This window comes from Cnephaeus nilssonii (assembly GCF_951640355.1).
Source record: "Cnephaeus nilssonii genome assembly, chromosome: 16".
NCBI lineage: Eukaryota > Metazoa > Chordata > Mammalia > Chiroptera > Vespertilionidae > Cnephaeus > Cnephaeus nilssonii.
Genome location: NC_137087.1, coordinates 42,308,685 through 42,328,699, shown reverse-complemented (window position 1 = coordinate 42,328,699; position 20,015 = coordinate 42,308,685). Strand labels below are relative to the sequence as shown.

At 37.3% G+C, this 20,015-nt stretch overlaps 1 protein-coding gene across 4 annotated transcripts in view; it reads right to left on the bottom strand.

The window, feature by feature from the left end:
* The window catches only part of R3HCC1L (R3H domain and coiled-coil containing 1 like), a 65,213-nt gene that overhangs the window by 8,977 nt on the left and 36,221 nt on the right, over positions 1–20,015 (bottom strand). For all 4 annotated transcript variants that reach the window (XM_079793351.1, XM_079793348.1, XM_079793350.1 and 1 more), the window contains 3 exons: positions 11,534–13,350; positions 4,916–5,091; positions 140–210 (listed from right to left, as the gene is read on the bottom strand). In XM_079793351.1, coding sequence (XP_079649477.1) covers positions 140–210; positions 4,916–5,091; positions 11,534–13,336 — 2,050 coding nt within the window. In that variant the 5' untranslated portion in view covers positions 13,337–13,350. The remainder of the gene's footprint in view (positions 1–139; positions 211–4,915; positions 5,092–11,533; positions 13,351–20,015) is intronic.

The following is a 20,015-nucleotide window of genomic DNA, read 5'->3' as shown; positions in this document are numbered from 1 at the left end:
CAAATACCTATACTGGCTGAATAAAATGCTGGTTGGCTGAAATAAAAGGGAACTAAGGATAAGTACACAATACGCAATAAAAAATAGACAATAAAATAGATAATAAAAAAATAACACTGAAATCCATTGAGTTAAATACCTGTAATTGGACTGGAGAATACTCCTAGGGCATGTGTGTCATCCACCCATTTAATATCAAATCCTTTCTTCCTGCAACAACAAAAAAATTTTTGTTTCATAAAATTTACTTTATGAAACATCTTTCAAATAGAGTCTCATAAAGCATTTCAGGATGAGAGAGAAACACTCAACAGCACATTGGTGGAATGGGGATAATGAAACAAAAACAGCTTGGAGAATAGAAGAAGCCAGTAAATTTTAAAAGCAATAATACCATTATAAAGAACTACCTGGGAGTATTTTACATTCTCAGTTATTTTATAGACATCAACTAATTAATCCTCACAAGTCCCTTAGGGAGTATTTAACACACTATTTTACAAGAGATATTCTTAAGGGCACAGAACAAGAAGATGTAGAAAGGGGAAGCAGGGGAGGGTTAGAAGAACATGAGAGGAGGCGGAAGGCAGGGAAGGTCACCTGGATTTAATGCATATGTAGGCTTCGGACAGAGACAGAGAGAGAAACAGAGAGGAAGACAAATCATTCAAATGAAAAAAATCAAGTAATGGAGAGAAAGTACAACTGTTATCAGAAAGCCTGCCCTAGTCTAAAAAACTCCTTTATTTTGGAGCACAGCTATATAGTTAACACAAGGACTATCAAAATGATGGCATGACAGCTGTTTTTTTTAGCTAGGAGCTTAAAACTGCTCATGGACTCAATAGAGTACTGTGGAAAGAGCACAGTGTTTAATGATCAGATATAAATGGAATCAGGTTCTGCTATCCACCTTTAGTTTAACCTCTCTTGAAGCTAGGTCTCATCTGTAGAAATGGGCATGGTACTTCCTCACAGAGTTGTAAAAATGTAAATAAGATCATTCATGACAAGGCAAAGAGCACACGGTGTTGAGCACTCAGAGGGTATTTAGTAAATGAATGGCACTCATTTTTTTATTATTAATAGCAATATTAATAAAAAAAGATTATTAATGAAGATGGTGATTAATGATTAAAACACAAAGCTGCCTGTAGTATTTGACTCATAGGCATTATTATAGATCATGACTTTTTCTATTTTTATAAAGTACTATAAAGAAAAAAAGTCAACTGCTAAAATATTTTCCCTCTTTAAAAACGAGTGAAGAAAAAAAATTCGTTTGAGAAAAAAATTCGTTTGAGGGAAATAGAATAAAGGAAGCTTTGATGGTTAGTTAGAAAATTTCCTAAATGTAAGAGTAAGTTTAACCATAGCATAAAGTGACCACAGAGGTTGGAGACTGTGAAAAAATTCAATAGTAAAAATATATATCATAAGATAGTTTACAAAAGGATACAAAAAGATCTAGATGTATTCTGGAGAATCTTTTAGACTTTAGAATTTATAATTCTTTAAAATGCCTCTCTTTCGAGGATGTTTTTAGATTTGATAAGAAAAAAGGTTTTATAGGTAAGATTAAAAAGAAACAAATCAAAGAGAAGTTAATAACTCATTAGAATTAACTAATCTTCAAAGTTTAGACATCAAACCTGGTCCTTGGTTTTAAAAGTCATCATTATTAATGACAATCTAAGGTAGTTCTAATTTGTGATTTAATCTCGACTGCTTTTTAAAATCTATTATGCATTTTATATGGAATAGGCTCTGGATATTGGGTCTTAACTGTCTATAAAAACTTAGTTGAATGCATTGGAAGACCAGAGAAAGGTGAAGTCATTAAAAATCCCAAGAAACTACTAACAACTGTTTGCGCAAAACAGCTATAAAAGACAGATGAAACATTTAACCCTATAAGCAATATGCACTCAGATGATTCTGAAAGTATGTTAAAGTTCTTACTCCACTTATAAGAAATGAAACTGGAATAATATGATGCTAATATACAAAACGTCTTCTACCAATAGACAAATAACTTAAAAAAAAAAAAAAGGCCTTGGCACTGCATCAAACACTATCAAGTGAATGGACACTTATAAGTGTTGTTAAACTAGTTGAAACATGTAACAATCATTTTTTATCATTCTTCACTTGACTATTTCTAACTGAGTGGTCAGAATAACCTCAAATCAATAATTTAATTTACAGTGCTCCTGAACTGTTAGTGCCCTTGATGCTTGGTAGAAAAAACACAAATCCTTTCAGGAGAAATCCTCTTCTTTTATTGGAGGCATCAATTCCCATAAATAAAATTCTAATGAAAATGGAGAGCTCTTGGAACTAAATCTGCAAAAAAGCAAGGCACTATGAGCGAAAATTTGATGAAATAGAACTAAAAGGACTTCAGGTAAAGTAGTTAACAGATATAAACTATATACAGCCCATGTTTAATATACTTGAAGAAATTTTTTAAATTTTGAAAATACTTAGAGAAAACAAGAAACTAAAAACTGACTATGCATATTTGAAAAAGAGAACTTTGAAAAATTAGAAACATAAAATGAAATTTAAAAATTCAATGGACAGATTTAACAGCAAATTAAACAGCTGAAGAAAAAATTAGTGAACTGGAAACTAGAGCTAAAGAAACCACTCAAAATGAAACAGACAAAAATAAAAAATATGAGAGTTAACATGAGAATCAAGTGAGGGGTCTAATATACATTTGATTAGCATCTTAGAGAAGGTAGGAGAGAGAGAAACTGGCAGAGGCAATATTTGAAGAGATAATATGTGAGGGTACTCTCCAAAACCAATGAAAAAGATTAATTCACTGATTTAAGAAGCCCAAATAATCTCAGAATGAATAAATAAAAAGAAACATAAAGCATCATCTTGAAAATGCAGAACACCAAAAACAAATAGAAAGCCTTAACAGCATCCAAAGGGAAAAAAATTACATTCAGAAGCAACAGTTGCTAGACTTTGAGATGACTTCTCATCCTCCACAAGGAATGCCAGGAAACAGTAAAATACTAACTTCAAGTTTCTGAGAGAAAAGTAACTACCAATCTATAATTCTATATCCTGCAAAACATCTTTCAAGAATGAAGATGAAATAAAGCCATTAAAAAACAACAAAAAGTGACTTTCTTACCAGCAGACTATCATTAAAGTAAATGCTAAATAATTGTCCCTCACATACATAAAGAAAAAGATTTCAGCCGAAACCGGTTTGGCTCAGTGGATAGAGCGTCGGCCTGCAGACTCAAGGGTCCCAGGTTCGATTCCGGTCAAGGGCATGTACCTTGGTTGCGGGCACATCCCCAGTAGGGGGTGTGCAAGAGGCAGCTGATCAATGTTTCTCTCTCATCGATGTTTCTAACTCTCTATCCCTATCTCTTCCTCTCTGTAAAAAATCAATAAAATATATTTATAAAAAAAAGAAAAAGATTTCAGATGGTAGTTATGAGATGAGATGCAAGAAGATATAAATGAAGAACACAGAAAGTGGGTAAATCTGAATGCTGAATATATAAAACAGTAACATCAAATAGAGCTTATAAGAAAAAAGAGAAAAAAATTAAAAAGAATCACAATGCTCAATCATTATATATATAAAAGCCTAAGCAACCAGTAGCTATGATGCGCACTGACCACCAGGGGGCATATGCTCAACGTAGGAGCTGAAACCAAAGGCATAGAAACATGGAACAGACCGATGAATCTCAGAGGGAAGGGAAGAGGGGGAGGGTGGGAAGAGATTAACCAAAGATCTTATATGCATACCAGAGGCCCAGTGCACAGATTTGTGCACCAGTGGGGTCCCTCAGCCTGGCCTGCACTCTCTCACAACTCAGGACCCCTTGGGGGGGTGTCGGAGGCTGGTTTTGGCCCGATCCCCACAGGCCAGGCAGAGGGATGCACCGGGCCTCTAGCAGCATATAAAATGGGGTGGGGATGAAGTGAAGAATGGAATTGGGGAATGAAGCTAAAAGTTCTTACAGTGTTTGGGAAGAGTGTGAAAATATTAACTTTAGCCACTGATAAGCATGCATTTTGTAATTTCTAAAGTAACCACCAAAGAATAGAAACAGAGCATCATTTCCCCAAAAAATAGAATGAAAAAAATACCTCATCCATCCAAAAGAAGGCAAGAAAGAGGAGAAAAAGATGGGACAAGTAAACATACAAAAAAAGAATGCCAGGCATACATCGAAATACAGTTAACCCTTGAACATGGATGGCTTTGAACTTGCATGTGAATTTATTAATATTTATGTGTGAATTTCTTAAAACCTGTAGTATCAATATAGTTCAATATTATAAATGTACTGTCTCTGTCTTATAATTTTCTTAGTAACATTTCTTTTCTCTAGCTTACTTTCTTGTGAAAATACTGTACATAATACTTATAACATGCAAAATATGTGTTAATCAGCTGCTTATGTTATCAGTAAGGCTTCCAGTCAACAGTAGGCTCTTAATAGTTAAGTTTTTGGAGTCAAAAGTTATATGTGGATTTTTGACTGTGTGGGTTGGTCTGCACTCCTAACCCCTACCTTGTTCAAGGGTCAACAATATATCAATAATTACAATAAATTTAAAATGAACTAAATACACTATGAAGACAGACTTAGAAGTCATCATTAATATTGGTCTTCCTAACTGCTAAAATGGTGTCTAGAAAGACTATTTGGCATTTCTAAGGATTTAGAAGAAGAGTGGTTTAATACAGAGCATTTCTAATGGACTTGGAAAAGACAATAAGTAAACTTGAGTTATAAGTAAACAATAAGTAAGCTAAAGCTAACAACAGGGAATATGAAAACATAAGAGATAATTTTTCAGAAGACATTTTAAAGAAAACTTCATCCCACTTTCCCTAACATCCCCAACCATTTGCAATACTTACTGATAACTGCAGAAAACCCGTAGGAGGTCTTCAGTACGAAATTCTTGAGGGAAGTCATAAATTTCAATGACATGTGGGAATTCACAATCACTGAGGTCAATATCAGGAACTTCACTGTTATAATAATCAAATCTAGGTTCTTGGATGCTTTTTGTATTCTTCATATTCCCTGATAACTAAGAAAGAAGAAGCATATTAGTGAGTCACATCAAGCCAGATCATTATATAATACTAGAGGCCCGGTGCACAAAATTTGTGCACTGGTGTGTGTGTGTGTGTGTGTGTGTGTGTGTGTGTGTGTGTGTGTATGTGTGTGTGTGTGTGTGTGTTTCCCTCAGCCCGGCCTGCGCCCTCTTGCAGTCCGTGACCCCTCGGGGGATGTCCGCCTGCCAGCTGACAGTTGGGGATCCCTCTCACAGTCTGGGACCCCTCGCTCCTTACCGCCCGCCCGCTCTCTGCTCCTTAGCACTGCCGCAGAGGTGGGAGAGGCTCCCCACCACTGCCACTGTGCTCACCAGCTGTGAGCCTGGCTTCTGGCTGAGTGGCGCTCCCCCTGTGGGACCGCACTGACCAGCAGGGGGCAGCTCCTACATTGAGCATCTGCCCCCTGGTGGTCAGTGCGCATCATAGTGACCGGTCGTTCTGCCGTTGGTCGATTTGCATATTAGGGTTTTATTATATAGGATTCTCCCTAAACAATCTTTCTCCTAGTCTCCATGTTCCTATTATCTAACCTTTAACATTGTCTCTGTATTAATGCTGTTCATAAATACAATGACCAGGGTTCTATCACCCAGTTTATATTATACATGTGAAATATTTGAAAAGGTATTGAATTTCTAGCAAAGACAGGCAATGCATGAAACCTAACTTGCATCTATCAACTACTGTGTGAGAAAATGTGGAATGATTAATGTGGTGAGTTACAAATGGCACATTGTGGAAAATGAGTTTCAGAAAATAACTGAGGAGATCAATTAATAAAGTTTGTATTATTTGAGCTTACTGATCAGACTCATCTCATAGTTTTTCTTTTGGAAGCGAACAAAAACAAAAATTTAAGAATAAAAACACTTCATTAATCCACCTTTTGTTGAACTTAGCTTACAAAGGAATTTGTTAAGGCAAATTTAAGTGGTACAAGCAATTATCATTAAGGTCCCTAGCATGAGAACTACCTAAAATAATTGCCACATAGCTGGTTAGTAAAGAAATTAATAGTAATAAAAAATATTTAAACATTCTAGGAACCTCTCATGCATTTGGGGTCTCTGACTCTCTCATATATGCGAAGTTCCCATACATATGTACATACTAAAGTTGGCTATTTTCTTTTTCTAAAAACAAAAACAAAAACAAAAAAACCCAACAACCTTAAAATTCTACTATCCTATGAAAAAAATAAAGGCTATTAACTATTTTACACTAGAAACAGAAGGGAAAGGGAAAAATGGAAAGTGGCAACAAAGCCATTTTGTCATTCACTTGTTATAGAACCTAGATGCTGATACTGACCACCCAAAGCCTTCAGAGTATCTTCTTCTTGTTAATTAAAAGCCCAACTAGCTAGATCCCTTCAAGCTTTCCCTCTATTATACCATGCCCCTTTTCCCATCAAATGAGGAAACGAGAGCTCTCAATGCCAGGACTATACTTCCTTTCCTTAGAGAAGTAAAAAATGGATTCAAGAATTTTATTGAGGAGGGAGGAAAGGGAAAAGGTGACTTAAGTAAAACAAACAAAAATGTTTATTTATTGAAGTGCCTCTAGTTCCGTTTCTCCACTAGGCTTCAGTTTTACATCTTAAAAAAAGGGAATAATAGTAATATTTATACCTCATAGACAGCTGTGGGGATTAAATGAAATGATGCAGTAAGTGCTTAGCATACTATATGGCAGCTAAATATTCAATGAATTCAACCTTCTTTAAACAAAATTTAACTGAGTGCTGAATCTATTACAGGCCAAGCTATTCCCACTTTTTTTTTAATCCTCACCTGAGGATATTTTTTCCATTGAATTTTAGAGAGAGTAGGAGGCAGGGAGGAAGGAGTGAGAAAAAGAGGGAGGGAGGGAAGGGAAAAGGGAGGGAGAGAAAGAGAAAGAATCATGTGAGAGAGGCATGTCGATTGGTTGCCTCCTGCACACGCCCTGCCTGGGGCAGGGATGAACCTGCAACTTGACCGGGATTTGAACCCACGACCCTTGGTCCTCGGGCCAACACTCTAACCACTGACCAAACCAGCCAGGGCTATTTCCACTTTTAGGATGCAGAAAGTACAAAGAGAGTATTTTTCCCACCATAACAATAAGAGCAGCTGATCTATAAAATCATAATGTTTCTTGAATTCACTCAACAGACAGTTGAGAATCCAAGACAACCAAGAAAACTAAAGTCCACAGAATGACAAATCCCTCTAAAGAGAAACAGAACATATAAACCATTGGCCTTTGACATATCATGGGAAGAAGCAGCCACCACACAAGTGAGCAAGAAGATTATCAGCTAAACTTTTAACGAAGTCTTAAAAGCCTAGAGTGGGCTGGTATATCAGTTTAATAACTCAGAGCCCCAGAAACAAGGGGAGTCTTAAATCACTCGCAAGTCCACCCTTAAACCATGTGCCACGCTGTCTTGATTACTGTAGTTTTATTATAATAGCTATGAAATCAGGAAGTTTGAGTCTTTCTACTTTGTTCTTCTGTTTCAAAATCACTTTGGTTATCCTGGGTCCCTTGCATTTCCATATGAATTTGGGAAGTATCTTAATTTTATTAATCAGAGATGAACATGTGATGTCTTTCCATTATTTAGGTCTTCTTTAATTTCTTTCAACATTTTGCAATTTTCAAAGTACAAGTTTTATATGTCTTTTGTTCATTTTAATTCTAAATATTTTTTATCCTATTGTAATTAGAATTGTTTCCTTCATTTCATTTTTGGATCTCTGGCATTGACTTTCAGAGCTACTCTGCAAAAAACAAATAAAACAAAGCACTGCATGTCCATGCATTTACAAACTGGGGCTAAATAATGCATTGTGAAAGGTAAACAATGCATGACTATAAAAATACCTCCAAAATATAAATACTAAGAACTGATTAGAAAGAGAAAGAAAAAGAGGGTGATCTGGCAAGAAAATATGATTAAGGTCCTTTACTGTAACCTAATCCGCAAAATTGAATTTGTATAATTATATCCCATTTGTAAGCTAACTATTAAGCATTTTGGCTTCTGGGACTGATTAAATAGCAGTGTTAATAATAGCAAAACATACAATTCTTAGTCTATATTTCATGGAACAATAGATATAAAGCCTACAAGTTTAAGTTCCCGGTCAAGGACACATACCTGGATTGCAAGTTCAATCCCCACCCCTCATCAAGGCATGTGCAAGAGGCAACCAATTGATTTGTCTAACATCAATGTAAAAATCTCTCCTCTCTCTCCCCGCCCCCCGCCCCTTCCACTCTCCCTAAACCTTAATAGAAAAAAATATCTTCACTCCCCGGGTGAGGCTTAAATAAAACAAAAACAAATCAAATATATGTCTGTTAACATGAGCTGGAACTAATAACAAAAGATACTAACCCTCCTACCAATAACTTTGCCGATCAGTAGAGAGAGGCACAGGAGCTAAGGAAGTTTTATTTAGACAATAAATAATAATTCCTTTGTTCTTGTACCAACACTCAGAAGGTTAAAAGAGGTCATGCCAATATCCTTTTCTATATACATTATCAACTTAAGTCTCTGGGCATCCCATACCATGGCTTTAGAAGATTTAGTGTGATCTACAGAGACTCATCAAGAGTTGCAATTCTGGGAGCTCAATAATGGCCTAGCTATGCTCTCTACCCTCCTCAGGCAATTTTAGAGGTTCAAACATCACAGGAAACTGCTTCACATGCCAATGGCTGCCACACCCTACTGTGTAGCATACTTTCCTGCCTATTAGAAGTATTAGAAAAACCTCCGTATGTCTAGTCATTGTCAACAAAGAAATAGGCCAGCTGGGAAAAGAGCCAAACATCTTTGGTTGGAAAGTTTTCAAGGTAGGGAAACATTCTGGTTTAATCTTTAATAAAGTATGTTTGGAGTAATACAAATAATAAATTAAGTGTAATAGTAGCCAAAGGACTATTAATGTTACTGGATTTGTGACACCTTTAATAATATTATTTTTATTACATCTTCTAAAACCCAAAGCACAGGAGACCAAAGTTTAAAGTTAGATCTGCTTCAACATTCTCAATCCATTTCTCCATCTCCTTCTTTTTTGTTCTCATCCATCCTCATCCCTCAACATAGATCCACTTCCTACCAAGCACCTCAGAAGATATCCAAACACAACACCCAGGCACTGGCTGTCTTTGGCTTAAAACACTACATACTCCATTTTCCTGCCATTCCCAGCTTTAGGACATACGTACTAGTGTCCTCTCTGGCTATACTACTATGCTCCTCAAAAATACTAAGTAGTTACCTATATTCTTTTGCACCTATTCTAAACAGTGTTAAGACCTGAAAAACTGTTACCCACCTGACTGCCCTGCCCCCTCGATACAAAACCATATCCTTAAGCTACTAGACAGAATCCAAGTTCTAGTAGCAATTATGTTGTTTGTTTTTAATTGATTTCAGAGAGGAAGAGAGGAGAGACAGAAACATCAATGATGAGAGAGAATCATTGTTTGGCTGCCTCCAGCACCACCCCCTCCTACCCGCCCCCCTCCCTGGGGATCGAGCCCACAACTCAGGCATGTGCCCTGACTGGGAATCGAACCCATGACCTCCTGGTTCATAGGTTGACGCTCAACCACTGAGCTATACTGGCCGGGCAGCAATTATGTTTTGAAAGCACCTGGAGGCTACCTTAAAAAGGAAGAGATCTCTAATTCTCCCCTATAGCCTACATCCATTCAGTGACTATTTAATGAGGTCTACCGTGTGTTAAAGGCTCTGTGTGCCATGCCCTTCTTTTGTAGGAAGCTGTCCTTTCTCTATGTGTACCTATGTTCTCTACCCACTCAGGTATTCCCTTCCCCAACTCCTATGAATGCTGCTTCCTTTCTCAGACTAAGACCATCTTCCAATGCTTGAATCCTTAATAACTTCTCTATATTCACCCAAACTCCCCCATTATTGGTATTTCTGAACCCAAAAGTGTTTTTCCTAATTATGGGCTAACAGTAATTTCTAGTTACCACACTCACTTTCTGAAATACATTTAAGTTTCTGTATTACCTTTGAGCAGTGGTTCTCATTTTATGTGCATCAGAATCACTTGATGGGCTAAAGAGTTTGCATTTCTAACAATTTTCCAAGTGATGCTCATGCTGCTGGTCCAGGGACCATATTATGAGGACCATTGTCTTTGAGAATCTGATGAAAGCTATGAAAAGCTACACCTATAAAAATTTTCATGCAATTTCAAGGGGTTCATGAATACCCATTCATAGATACTTTCTGCTCTATATTTCTTTCTAAGGAATGTTTAAATTATAGTGTTTGCTGATTTGACTATAAGAAATGCTAACTGTGGTAAGGTAGGTGTGCATGCAAACACATTCTAAGAGTGAGAAGAAATTGCTTGGTATTGGAAAGTCCATTCTGTCCAATGGGCTGACCTTTTCAGTATCATGTGTCTCTTTCAAATCCGTGTGATTATTTTTCTATACTTCTGGTTTAACTCAGAAACAAAAGACTCATCAGTACTTAAAAGGCTCTTTGGAATCACTCAAACAAAACTCTATTTTATAGGTGAGGAAGTGGTCTGGTAAAAAGAATATAAACATTGGAGTAAGATAGAATTAGACTGTAATCCTGATTCTCCCTTTACTAAAGGTATGATCACTAAGCTTCAGTTTTCTCATTTATGAAATTGGGGATTTTACAGGGAAATAATTTTTTTCATTTCAGGTAAAGGTTATGTGAACTCACTACTATAAGGAATGAAAGGGGAGTAGTTTGTATTTATGTTAATTTAAATGTTGTCTAAATTAAGAAAATGAAAATATTGAACTAAGTAATTTGTAAGATGCTTTAAAAAAATCTAACATTTTGTATTTATGAACTCTAACTAGGCAGCATGTCATTATCACTTATATTTTCTATATAGACTCAACAATCATTCCTTAACTCAAAATAAATTCCTTAAAAAACAATCATACCTTCCTTTATTTTACTCTTCCTTTCTCTAATTCTTTCACTCTACAGTGTCTATAAACATCTGAACATCTACTGGAAAAATAAAATAAACAATAATAAACTATCCTCCTCCCTTCAAATAGGCCTGTGTAAAATATATCTTGTCAACACAGAAGAGCCCCTTTGAGAATTTTCCCTCTGTATTCGATAGCCAGTATCCATTAAATTCATCTTTAATCTATTCACTAAATCACTCAGGACTTGGCTATTATAAGCATCACTCAATTCTGCATTTTTTTTTTTTTAAAGATCTACCAGATAGTCTTTTCTCAGTCTATAATCCTATGTGTATTGCAGGAACCCTTACATTGGAGGTAAATCAGTGAATGTGCACAAATGTCTCCAAAATCCCAAGTTCTATGAATCTATAAATTATCAAAGCATCAAGCAATTTCCAGTAAACATACCTCTTGTAGAAGACGTGGATCCAGGCAGTCACCATCATCATTAAACATGGACTCCCAGCTCTCCTCAGTAGCTGTACTTTCCTCCACGTGAGAAGTTTCAATCGTTTTCGGTTCCATAGATGTCTCTATAGAAACTGATTCTATACCAGGAAAGGATATACCAAATTCTATATTCTCTGAGTCATCTTCCTCTTTTGTTTTAAACTCTTCAGTTTTCAGTTCATGCAATGCCTCTGTTATATCACTAGTACAATCTAGATCATTGTCCAAGGAACTATCTGAAAGTACTTTTGTCCCATTTAACATACTGAGTTCAGAGTCCAAAGAGATGTTACAATTACCACCAGCAATTTTCTTTATAGGCAAGGATGAAGCACAATCTGATGAGCTCTCTGTCAACTTTCCTGTTGACTCTGTGAAACTACATGAAATACTCTCAGCATAAATATCTGAGCAAGCAGTGAGGTTGCTGAAATTTTCAGTGTCATTCCCACCTCTAGCTACATGAAAAGGGGTTGTATCTGTACTCATTTCTAAATATTCTGAGAAACTACTTGTATTGCTATAGGCTTCACCAGCTATTCTAACTGCAACGACACAAGGGCTGTCTACAGTTACTTGATCAGACATGGTATCTGTAATGTCCATCATACATGCCTTATTTGTAATGTCACCTACACTCTTAAACCCATTACCTGTATCTGTTTCATGAGCAAGAGCAGCTGTATCAGAAGGCTCATACTTTATGCATAACTCATCAGCAGTGTTGTCATTCTCCTCACACTCTCTAATCATCGTTGGATCAAAAATGCCATCTGTGCTCTCTAATGTGTTGACTGAAGTCATTTTATGAGAGATGTGACCCGTTGTCTCAGGAATGGAATCTATACCTTTCTGACCCAAGATGAAATCTATACTATTGGCTATGTCACCAACATTCTCAGCTTCAAAGTCTACACAAGGTTGATCAGTGACACCATCTGGACTTCCAGGAACAGGAACAGTGGTGATGCCTCCACTGCTGAGCTTCAACATTCCACCTGATGTTTGCATGCCTTGTTGCACAATTTCAGAATCAGAGCTTAGTTTTACTGGTCCAATCATACTCTCTGGTCTCAAAACAGAACTTAAAGCTCCAGGAAACTGACATTGTATCTCTACAACGTTGGCATTTGTTTCAATTCTGCTTTCTAAATCTCTGTTTTCACATGTTTCCCCACTTAATTCGAGCCTACTGAAATCACAGAATTCCACATTTTGGAATGGTTTGTTTAAAATTGGAGCCTCACAGATTTCTGAACAAGACTGAGATAGAGGCACCCTCTCGTGTCCTGTCACATCTGTGGTTTCAACCTCCAAACACTCCGCCTTCTTTGGTTTAAAATGTCTTTGTAAAGGTATACTAGGTACAGTCCCAGAATTTAGGACTCCTTGCTGATGTCCTTGGGATAGTATTTCTTTGGATTCTGTGGCTCCTCTCTTAGTACAAATCCTAACCTCATTGTTTTCTTGAAGGCACGTGTCTTTTCTTAATTTTGTTGAAGATTTCTTTCCTTCCTTACGATTGTGCTCCTTTTTATCAGAATAAATACTTAATCTTTGAGTCTTAGGTTTTTCTCTAAAGATCTCCTTTTGGGAGAGACAATTTTTTTGTTCTTCTTCCACCAGAGTATTAGGTGAACCACAGCTTTTTTCCTCATCCCCTGTCTTGAGGAGTACTACACCCCTTCGAGCTTTAGGTACATAAAGTGCCATGTCAGGCCTTCTGGCTCGAACTCTGCATCTCACTGCTTCTTGCTGCATGGCACCACTTCAATCTGCAAGAAATAAAATGATTTAATTACAAAAAACAAATTACAATGTATTAAACCAAGAGATTTTTTAAAAGTAGAGGGCCTACTAATCCATCCTATAGAAACCCTCAAATTAAAAGAAAACCTGCCATAAAATAATTAATACAATCACATAAGCAACTAATAAAATCCCAAAACTGCCCATAAATTTTATCCATATATTCTCTTTCTTCATATTCCCCAAATCTTTTACCTCTACCTTCCAAGTGCTCTCTACTTTTTAAACAAGTAGCCTTGTCTTAGGCTGAATTAAAACAGATTATCTGAACAGGGATTTTCATTTACCAAGTACTCATAAAACAAAACCATTTCCATATTCTAGGAGGTCATAATTTACACTGAAGAGTATACTCAAGGAGGACACCTAAAAATATATTTGCTCAACATAAATATTACATATATGTAAGTATAATTTTTAAGAGTAATAACTGAATGTGAGTAACTTGAATGTGGGCTAGAAAAAAAGACGACTAATCAGAGACTGCTTTTCAACTATGATTTTTAGGAAGAAATAGGTAGTGGGAGAGAGAAAGCCATTATTCTATTAATACTATTTAATCAAGTGACCTATTATAAATTGTTCTTCTTTCCAGCAGCAATAAAACAGGTCTGGGTAGAATGAAGAAGGGTGGAGGCCAAGGAATGAGATGAGACAACTCACACTAGTAACTTCCTGACAACCTCCATCATGGTTGCTCAATGGAATTTGAAAGGGGAAATATTTAACAAAGGTTAAATAAACCTTTACCTACCAATAAAATATAAATAAATATGCTAGACAATTTCATATTGAGTTATTCTTTTAATATTCAAAAAAGTGAAGTATTAGGTTGTCCAGAATAAAGTAAATAAGGAGGTGCTATATGTAGCAAAAAAACCAACCATACACACTCTGAAGCACCCATTGTTAATATTTCACCACACACATTTCAAAGGAAAGAGATAAGATGAAAAGAAAGGCTAACAAATCCTGTCCACTCTATTCCAGATCCCTAAAACTTCATCTGATTCAGATTACTTCCTCAGTAAAGGAGCTCTGCTCTCATGGCACAGGCTATTTTCTTTTCAGTCCAGGTATATACCATGACCCTGATCTGCTTGACCCTTTTATCTTTTGATGTCTTAATTATGTAGCCCACCAATCTTCGTGGGTTTTCTATTTTTGCATTTGTGAAAGAATATGACTTTAACATTGAACCATGCCAGGATTTCTTTTAAATGCCTATTTTTCAACTCAGAAGTACAAATGTGTATTCCACTGGAGGATATGCCATAGATATAGCATATCTTGATCTCAGCAAAGCATCTGGCAAAATACATTATGATGAACTTCTGTAAATAAGATGGCGAAATGTGAGCTACTTAAGAGAACTGGTAAGTAGACTCACAACAAAAAGTAACGATAATGGGTAGAAGTAAATTTAGGGGTTATTTAAAGGAGAACTATGTCCCCATAGCCCTTTGAAATTCAACATTTTAAACAATAATTTCAATGTAAACAAAAGATATTGAGTGTTTATCAAATCTGCAACTGACTCCAAATAAAAATGATTAATACCAAAAATTATAAAATTAATATCATTTCTACAATCTAGAATACTGAGCTGAAAGTAATATGAAAACACAAGCATGAATAACAATAACACCAAGATCTGCTTTGAGTTAGAAAGAATATAACAAAGATTTGACCTGTGTACAATTTGTACAAGAATCTAATAGCTTTTACTTCACCTACAAAGTCAGTAAGAGACCAAAGATAGTGATTTAGAAGTTTAGAAAGGCAACAGTCTTAGATTACAGTCTAGAAAATATACCATACACTGTATGGTTAAAGGAACTAAAGGTATACTTCTTGCCCAAAGAAGTCTAAATAGGAAAATCCCTGCTACCTATATACCTAACTAGAGGCCCGTTGCACGAAGAGATTCGTGCAATAGGCCTTCCTTCCCTTGGCTTCCAGCACTGGTTTTCCTCCGGCACCCAGGACCCAGGCCTTCCCTCCGGCCAGAGCCTGCCTTCTTCATCTTTGCTGCAGACTCCAGCCGGAGACTGCCATCTTCATCTTCGCTGCAGACTCCAGCTGGAGTCTGCCATCTTCGTCTTCGCTGCAGACTCTGGAATCTGCAGTCTTGTCTTTGCTGCGGCACTCCGCTCCTGTAGATTCCTTCGCCCCCCGCCCTCCCTCTCATAGCAGGTGTCCTGCCCCACCTGGCCACTCCACGCCTGTAGCAACTGGGCAGCCGCCATCTTTGGTCTTCTAATTTGCATACTCACTCTGATTGGCTGTGGGCATAGCAGAGGTACGGTCAATTTACATGTTTGTCTATTATTAGGTATGATAGGTTACTATACAGCACAAATTTTTTCTTCTATGTTTCTATGCTTCTGTATTTCTCCAGAAGTTAGTACCAGAACCAAATGGTAAAAATTAAAATAAAATAAAAGCTTAGCTCAATATAAAAAGAACTCTACTTCTAGAGCTCCCCAACACTATTTTTAGGCAATGAACTCTGTATCTAGAATAATTTAAAATAGTCTGAATGACTGACTGATACACTAGAGAAAAAATTTCTATCTGTAAAACAGATGGGTCTGGATTAATTTTAAACTAAATTCTATGATTCTATTTCTCATCTACAACAGACATATATCAAAGGCTTCAAATTTAAAAGTATTATGTGCTACAGCTAATGACTTTTAAATCTCAATCTTTCTTTTATTAGTTAATGCCCACATATTGTCATATTACAATTTCCTAAAGCTGTATAACAGAATAATAAATTTATGCTATTATCCATTCCCTACCAAAACACTAAATTCAAGTATGACATGACCAGCGGTGTGGTGATAATGTTTAGCAACCAGTTTCCCAAGTCTAGTTTGGAATACTGATTGATATTTTTATCTTAGTGATGTAAACAATGTGAAGTAATAACTTTGCTTTTTTAAATCCTCAACCGAGGACATACTTAGAGAGAGGAAGGAGAGAGAAACATCAATGTGAAAAACAACGATGTGAGAGAGAAACAACCATCCATTGCCTTCCATAACAGGGACTGAACTGCAATCCAGGTATGTGCCCTGTCCAGGAATCAAACCTGCAACCTTTTGGTGCACAGGACGACACTCAACAAACTGAGCCACTCCGGCTCAGTTTTTGAATGGAAGGATATATCTTCAAATTTTTGAGCTATGACAATGTAATAGGTAAAGACGTGACACTTTAAGTTTGCATTACCAGTATTTTGTCCATCACTTAAAGTCTAGACAATAAACAATAATGAAGCCCTGACTTAAGGCATTTGCCCAACTGCCATGTAGATATTCCTACTGTGGCTAATTTTAAGTTATCATTGTGGTAATGATACTGAACATGAAAATGGGAAAAGATATACAGTAGTATATCATGATACAGTATTTCAATCATAAGGAATAATAAAAGTAATTCAAGGTCATTGATCATATTGATATGCAGTAAGATAACTACAAAGTGATAAATTTTAAGTACTTATTACATTTTTATAAATGACATATATATATAAAAAGCCAGCGACTGTAACAACGCAAACGACCGGTGGCTATGATGCTCACTGCGGCCAGCAAACCACCCGATCAGGGGTGGGGCCGGCTGGCCAACCTCATGGGGCCCCTTCCCCCGGCCAGCCCAGCTCCCAATTGGCCTCTCCCACCCCAATCAAGGGCAGGGTGTCTGGCCAACTGCCCTGCGGCCCCTCCCCCCGGCCAGCCCCGTGCCTGACCACCCCCTTTACCCCAATAGGGGGCGGGGCTGGCTGGCCAACCTCCTGCAACCCCTCCCCCTGCCCACCCCCACCCCAGATCAGCCCCCCCCCACCCCTATTAGGGGCAGGGCCAGCCGGCCAACTGCCTGTGGGCCCTCCCCCTACTGGCCCTGCCTGACTAACCCCCCACACCAATCATGAGCAGGGGGGCCAGCAACCACCCACGGCCCCTCCCCCGGCTGGCCCTTCCCCCAATCTGCCCCCCCCACCAATTGGGGGTGGGGCCGGCCAGCCCACTGCCCACAGACCCTCCCCACCCCCAATCAACCTCCAGACCCCAATCGGGGGCAGGGCCCACTGGCCAATCGCCTGTGGCCCCTCCCCGCCAGCCAGCCCAGCCCTGATTGGGCCCTGATCGGGCTGGGCCGGCTGGATCCCACCCGTGCACTGGGCCTCTAGTTTAATAATAATAAGCTATATAACTTAAATTTTAATAATAGCTGTGTTTAACAATCAGTTTGCAAAATTCCTAAAATTTTAACAATCATCTCTCAGTCTAGTAGGAGATGCTCCAATACACCACTGATTGTGACAATCCTTTCATAATAATTCAGACACACAAAAAAGGAGCATCCCCATCTTGTGGTCTTTCAAGATAATGCCAATTCAATTTAAAGCCTTGTTGTGTTATTATAAATTTCTTTAGTAAATGTAGGCATGAAAGCCCTTTAACATTGGGATAAGAGCTGGTTGTATTATGCAAGTTTTAAAATGTGTCTTGGATTAAAATTCTCCCACCTAAGTATTTACTAAAAGCACTTGATCTTTTTCTTTCTATCTCTTTTTTAGAAAATATATTTTAATTGATTTCAGAGAGGAAAAGAGAGGGAGAGAGAGATAGAAACACCAATGATGAGAGAGAATCATTGATTGGCTGTCTCCCACACTGGGGATCAAGCCTGAAACCCGGGCATATGCCCTGACCAGAATTGAACCCTGACCTCCTGGGTTCATAGGTCAACCCTCAACCATTGAACAATACCAGCCAGTCTCTTTCTCTCTTTTAAAAAACAATTTTAACTTTTTCACAATGTGTTAAGTGGTTTTATCAGTTCCATTTGCTTCTTATCTGGAGGGGAGAATCAGTTATTTAGGGTGTATTTTGCAGCTAATTTATCCTGGATTAGTCATCAGCATGTAGTTCTTTTCAAAATTACATTTTCTAAAGGGGTCAAAAATTCAGATTCCTTTACGATAGTGGGCAGTTAATTGTTAACATATGCCTTAAAATATTTTAGGCCAAATCATTTTTTCTAACTATACTTCGGAACGCTGAAATCATATATGAGTACCTGTCCAACTGTTTCTACAGTTGCAAATTCTCCTAGAGAGAAGTATCATTAACTTCCTTTAAGTATCTCTCTGACCCATCTTCCTGAGTAAGTGAACAAGTCAAATCAGGCTTTTACATTTCCATAACAGAATGTCAACACTGTCCACATTTGGTATCTAAAACATACAGATCCCTCTTCAATCAACAATAGGGAATACTGACACTTAAGGCACTCAATGGATAATTCAACCATGAATTGATTTGATCCAGTACTTATCAAAGTTCACTTGAGATATCTGATATTTGAGAGAAACTGCTGAATGGGTATGTTAACTATTCATTCTTCCAGAACAAATTCTCTAAGCTCTATGACTTTGTTACCTCATTAGAATGCATCATAACTAAACCATATATTTGTCTTAACGCTTTATTTGGAAATAATTTCTAATTTATAGATAAATTACAACAGTAAAAATGCCGCAGTGAGCACCTGTACACCTTTACCCATATTTATCTACTGTTAACATTTTATGCCCCACTTTACCATTTTTACAATCATGCATGTTCCCTCCCCTTTTCTTGTCTCTCTCTTCCTGCTCCCTACACACACACACACACACACACACACACACACACTTTTTTTCCTGAAACTTTTGAGGACAAATTACAGACATCATGGCCCTCTACCCCTAAATATTTCACAGTGTATTTCCTAAAATTGGCATATTCTTACATAATTACACATTATAAATGTAAGCAAATCTAACATCGATACCTTTATCAAATCTAACATAATATTCCAATTTTGTCAGTTGATTCTGTCATTTCCTTTATAGCATATTTCTCTCTCCAATACCAGAGCCAGTATAGAATCAGGCAATACTTTTAGTTACCATGTCTGTTTAGCCTCCTACATGCTAGAAAGTTTCCATAGCTCTTCATTGTCTTTTATGACATTGACATTTTATAAGACTAGCTCTCCCTACCCCTCTTTTTAAAATTAAACATCCCTCATTTAATGTCAGCCTGCCGTTTCCTAATGATTAGATTGAGGTTATACATTCTTAGCCACAATAGTACATAGGTGATCATGTGTCCTTCTCAAGGCATCACATCTGGAGGCACGTGATTTCCATCTCTCCTTCAGTGATGATATTAACTTAGATCACCTGGTTAAGGTACTGTCCAATTTCTCTACTATATAATTACTGTGTATTTTCTCCCTTGCAATTAATAAGCAATCTGTGGGGTAACACTTAAAAAGCATGTAAATATCCGCTCCTCATCAAAATTTCCCTAGATTTTACATCCACTAATGATTTTAATCTGATCCAAAATTTACTATGATGGTTGCACAATGATGATTTTCCAACTCTACAAGTCCCTTCACATTTACTAGTCAACCCTTGGCATTTTTTCAGAAAGCAAAAGTAAACCGTATATCTTACCTCACCTCAAAAAACTAAGATCCCCTGAGTTAAGACTCAATATTAAAATCTTAGCTTTCATAGTTGGTTAATATACCTGAAGAATATTTTCTAACTTAGCAAATGGAA